General features: G+C 38.6%; 1 protein-coding gene and 1 long non-coding RNA gene across 4 annotated transcripts; one reads left to right on the top strand and one right to left on the bottom strand.

Moving 5' to 3' along the window:
• The first annotated feature begins 1,188 nt into the window (after window positions 1–1,188).
• On the top strand, window positions 1,189–1,925 carry LOC148725127 (uncharacterized). Its single transcript, XM_088729479.1, has 2 exons — window positions 1,189–1,523; window positions 1,764–1,925. The coding sequence occupies exons 1-2, from the start codon at window positions 1,290–1,292 to the stop codon at window positions 1,923–1,925; spliced, it is 396 nt and encodes a 131-aa protein (XP_088585605.1). The 5' UTR covers window positions 1,189–1,289.
• On the bottom strand, window positions 1,513–4,512 carry LOC148725126 (uncharacterized). 3 transcript variants are annotated; one of them, XR_015990361.1, is made up of 4 exons: window positions 4,378–4,512; window positions 3,299–3,520; window positions 2,667–2,897; window positions 1,513–2,341 (listed from the first exon to the last, which is right to left on the bottom strand). It is a non-coding gene; the product is annotated as an uncharacterized LOC148725126 (long non-coding RNA). The 3 variants fall into 3 exon arrangements; XR_015990359.1 differs by having other exon boundaries at window positions 2,667–3,520; XR_015990360.1 differs by lacking the exon at window positions 4,378–4,512 and having other exon boundaries at window positions 2,667–3,580.
• Window positions 4,513–5,056: the final 544 nt, after the last annotated feature.

Below are 5,056 nucleotides of genomic sequence, written 5' to 3'. Positions count from 1 at the left end.
CTTTGTGACAACCGTGACAGCGGCAGGTCACGTTACAGTCATGAAGCCACTATATACTGTTTATTTTAGTATTGGTAAATCTGCATGAAGATTTTTATAGAATAGTTAAAGGCCCATTTTCAACCGAGATGCCTTGCGCGCCCAGATCATATTTCATATATGAAAAATTTTCCTCGAAGTTGCGGAATCGCTTTGATATCTTCTTCCATCTTACTAATTAGGGCTTTCAAAGTTCCATCTTGAATCATGTGCGAACAACAAACTATCTTAGTATCCATATCAGTAAATAGTTTTTAATTCTTACATGTATGACGGTGAAAAACGTCATTTGAAAAGTTGATGCCGCCGAAGAAGCGTTATAGAGGAAGGCCGGGTCTGCCCGACTCGGCAAAGGTTATTCGACTTCGAGTCTGTGTATGATTTATGGAGGGCAAGGAAAACAACAATGGGTTTCGGTAACACTGCAGACAGTGCTTTTGCAGAAATGTTATTGCATTGTTCCTACGATGGAACTAGAGACTCCGGGGAGATTTTTTCGAGGTGAGAATAATTATTTGACTGATTTTTACTTGAGATCCTGAGATATGTATGTAAGCGATCTCATTTGTACAATTCCTTATTCTATAATTGAAATGCGTAAAGTAAATCAGTTTTGGCCAATATTTGTTATTTGTTTATATTTTATTTAGTGTTGAAGCCGAACAATTTCCTTCAACATCAAGTAAGCTTTGTACAAGTTTTATACACAGACTCGATTTATGATTTTTCAGTCTCAAATATTTAGCTGCAAATTTTTTTACTGTGTTCTTCACCAAATCTTTATTTTTCTTTTTAATAGTGTTTGTGAATGACTATCAGAGTTCGCCATTTAACAATAGCGCGATTCCAAAACAAAAACAAACGACTGCAAAGGATCTCGGATGAAAATGAGCCTTTAAAATTTCAGCATATTACGTTAACATGTAGCTGTGCCATTTCTTGAAGAATTGGTGTTAGGTATAAAGCCCTGTCACTTTGCTGTACATTTGATATACATCAAATGAAGTGAGGTGTAACTTAAGTCTTGCTTCAAAATAAAACTTGCTGCTGTGCATGTATCTTAAGTTTAAAATAATGCGGACTTCAAACGATGGAACTCTTTGTGTTCGTTTATGGCATGTCACGTGACCGCGAAGGTGCACAAAATATGAAGATGGTGACCAGCGTGTAGGCTTGCTTCGAGTTTATTCTTTTTATACGGATGATCTAGAAATAATCTAACTGAAATATTATCTTAAGAGGATTCATAAATGATGCCAGGGGTCAACTGCTCCGTCCTTGGCTGCGGATCGTGCAGACGATCGAAGGGAATAGGAATTTTTAAGCTGCCTGTCGCGAAAGACGAGGCTCATCGAAAATGGCGCAACAACTGGCTCGGAGAAGTAATAAGAGCACGCAAAATCGACCAGGATTTGGGGAGCAGATACAAAACGACAAAGTACACGCTTGCGAGAAACACTTCAAACCCGAGGATATTGAAATATGTAAGTATCACTTTATTTTCAGTCCGACATGTTAAAAGAAAGCTATTTCCAATTATTATTGATGCTTTTTATTTGTCGACAGGTTTAGAAATAAAATGTGGCTGACAGGATCAGTGCACAGGCAGCTGGATTTTTTTAAAATGATAATCTATGACAAATATCTCCTTACTCAAATTATTCCAAGTCATTCGTGGTTATGTTATTAAATCATCCATATTAATCATCAATATTTTGTTACAGATTTCAGTTCTTCATCAGTTTGGTTACAATAGTAACACTATTACAATAGAGAGATCCATTTCATGTCAGAGTGGCAATACCAAAGGAAGGAAAGCTGGGGAAGAAATCTTGGGAACAGGTTACCAATGCCAAGTTGCCATGCTGAAAAAAGTCAAACTGTAAAAATGCTGTGTACTAGCATGACTGCCACAGAATTTTTAAATATCCTGACAAAAGAAGAAGAATTTTTGCCCTTGATCATTAATTTTCCTGACCTGTGTCTTGCTAGTCACTCGGCTGAATAGAGCAATTGTTAAAAAATGCACCACCCTGTTGAAGACAACTACAATTGCGGGGTGAGTCCCTTTTGAGGATGCACACGAGTGGAATTCCAGAGTCTGGCTATGCTACTGTATTTAAGCGAAAAAGAATTTCAGTTTGCTTGTTAGAAATTTCATTGTCAGCAAGTATGCTGACACTCAAAGGCTGAACAGATCCTTCGTGAAGACTGCTGTGTTTCAAACTTCTGCGTCGTTTATAACCTCCTTTGAATTATACTTTTTCCCACAGTCTTTGCAGATAATTTCATGTTGCTGGACCTACAACAACAAAGAAAAATTACGATTCGTGCAACATATTGATTCAACCAGCTAAAATTCGATGTGATACTCTGAACTCAGAGCTGTTTCCAGCAAGTACTTCTCATATTAAACGAGACATTCAGTGTAAAACATATTCTTAGCTTCTACAGAAACACTGATCAGTCGTTGCAGGTGGGACGTGTATATCTAAGTAAAATTTTTGGATGTAAAAATTTTTTCGGGTGACTCGAGTAACTTGCCATGCCACAAATATATAACCGAGTGAACGTTTTGGGTCGGTAACAAGAAATTAGACACGTAAATTAGCACAATTGGAACTTACATTGTTAACTGTTGCTACAAACTGATTGACGGTTTCATCACCTTCTAAAATGTCTAAAATAACTTCGAAATCGTCTCCCCATAGCAAGAGATCGTCTACTTCATTCGCCATCTTGTTTTGAATGTGTGCACCTTCGCGATCACGTGACTTGTACCTTCAACCTCAGAGGGCTCCCATTGTTCTTATCGTTTGAAGTTCCCCGGCTTTCATATCCAGTTCCCTCTATTAACTCTGGTTACATGCAAAAATATTGATAGAAAGAACCACTTCTTGGAGTTAAGATCCTTGTCTAGAGAACATAGGGATGATTTATTATTTAACAATCGTTGAGGAGTAAGTGCTCTCTTTTGAGATCTTTACTTATTTTGAAAAAAAATAGGTCTTACTATGAGAAACTTCAGTCACCTGAAGGTAAGGACTCTGCTGTCAGTTTTAGGCAGTATTTGTCACTCACTGTCAGTGCATATTCCTTGTTTTGGGAACTGATAATTACACTCTTTTTGAGTGACATCAATCCTCATCTTTCGAACTTCCTATTCCTCACTCCAGGACGCATTTTTAAGAAAAAAATCCTTAATTCAAAGTATCTGGAAACATACAAACTTAACAGTGCACTAATAATATAGGCATACACAATGCGAGTTACACCATTGAAGAAACAGCATATCGATTGATTGAACTTATGCTTGAGCTTCTTTCGATGCAGTTCCTACTTGTGAACCACTTTCCAACGTCGATACAGGTTACTGCAGGAATACCAAACAAGCCTCAAACAAGTCACTTTACGAGCAGTTGGCTGTGAGCGACACTTCAATATCGGACTATCGGCGAGCAGCGACTCGAGTCGTTTGAGCCTGCGGTTGAAATTACGAAAAGATCAGCGTTTTAAATGTAAAATTTATAGTTAGATAAAGTTTCAAAGTAACTCTTTAACTTATAGCTTATATCTAATAAGAAAGCGTAGTGAACGGCTCAATTTTTCGGTGTTTGTTAAAGCGTGGAATATTACATACATACATATAGGTTAATTGACCACTCCCCGTGGGGGCTTTTCAGGGCCAACACCCACCCATCCCACCCAGTGGAGGACATCCACCACACAGTTATCTCGTGCGTGGGAAACTAACGTCCCCTACCCCTAACCCTGCAGGAGACGGGACCTACGGTTAATTCGTCCTTATCCAAGAGGACTAGAATATCTATCCATTTCTTGATTTTAGAAAGGTAGCAAATTCTCCTCACTTAATTCAAGACCATGAGTATTGGTCCGGCTGGGGCTCGAACCCTCGACCTCCCACGCAATACAATCCGGCGCTCTAACTAATTGAGCTAACCGGGAGGCGGTTATATTCAACTTTGTCTAGACAAACTGTCGCGCTTCTTCATTTACAGTCATGGGAAATCTGTAATGTCAAGCACCGAATTTAATTTGAACGCGCGAGAAGGCAATACAAACGACATTGAACAGGATTTGAAGGAAAATGCGATTTAAGGTAGAATGTACGCGCAGAAACATAAACACCGTAATGTGACGGTGTGTACACAAACTGGCATGTTTCACGCTTGAACAAATACGTAGAAAGCTGAATACTGTAAACAAGAATACTCCTCGTAACACGCTTCAAATTTTGAAACTTTATACACGTTTACGTCTCCAAAAAGCTTTTAAAACATTTCTTAGCTGCTTTATTGTCTGACATGAAATGCTCACCATAACAGGACGGCGACTTTTTCTTCAGTTGGACGATCAATAAGCAAAATATTTTCTCTAAACATTCTAGTTCTTTGTTGAAAAATTGCCAGCAGGTGTGTCAAAAGTTCAGGCTGCCGCTGGCAGCCGGCTGTCATTTGAACCCTGAGGATAATACAGAAAAACCATGTCGGTAAGAGTGTTCAATCATAATTGCTTATAGGGCGTGATGGCTGACTTACCATTCAGGCTAATAAAAAAAGTTATAATCGTTTTAAAGATTCCCGCTTTTAAAGATTCCCCGGTTTTTAAAGATTCCCGCTTTTAAAGATTCCCCGCTTTTAAAGATTCTCCGATTTTAAAGATTCCCCGTTTTTAAAGATTCCCCGTTTTAAAGATTCCCGCTTTTAAAGATTCCCCGTTTTAAAGATTTTCCGTTTTAAAGATTCCCCGTTTTAAAGGTTCGCGCTTTTAAAGATTCCACGTTTTAAAGATTCCCGCTTTAATTAAAGACTAACCATTTTAAAGATTCCCGCTTTTAAAGATTTCCCATTCCCCATTCCCCATTCCCCATTCCCCATTCCCCATTCCTCATTCTCCATTTCCCATTCCTCATTCCTCATTCCCCATTCCTCATTTCCCATTCCTCATTCCCCATTCCCCATTCCCCATTCTAGGCATTTATAGATTATGCTAGTAA

Source organism: Stylophora pistillata, chromosome 8 (genome assembly GCF_964205215.1).
Source record: "Stylophora pistillata chromosome 8, jaStyPist1.2, whole genome shotgun sequence".
Classification (NCBI taxonomy): Eukaryota; Metazoa; Cnidaria; class Anthozoa; order Scleractinia; family Pocilloporidae; genus Stylophora; species Stylophora pistillata.
Note: the sequence above shows the minus strand (reverse complement) of the source record. Positions and strands in the feature narration are given on the sequence as shown.

Bases quoted from the DNA above. Each gene is read 5' to 3' on its own strand.
- LOC148725127 (XM_088729479.1), top strand. From the start codon at position 1,290: ATGATGCCAGGGGTCAACTGCTCCGTCCTTGGCTGCGGATCGTGCAGA. The intron at 1,524-1,763 runs GTAAGTATCACT...ATTTTGTTACAG, and splicing joins ACCCGAGGATATTGAAATAT to ATTTCAGTTCTTCATCAGTT.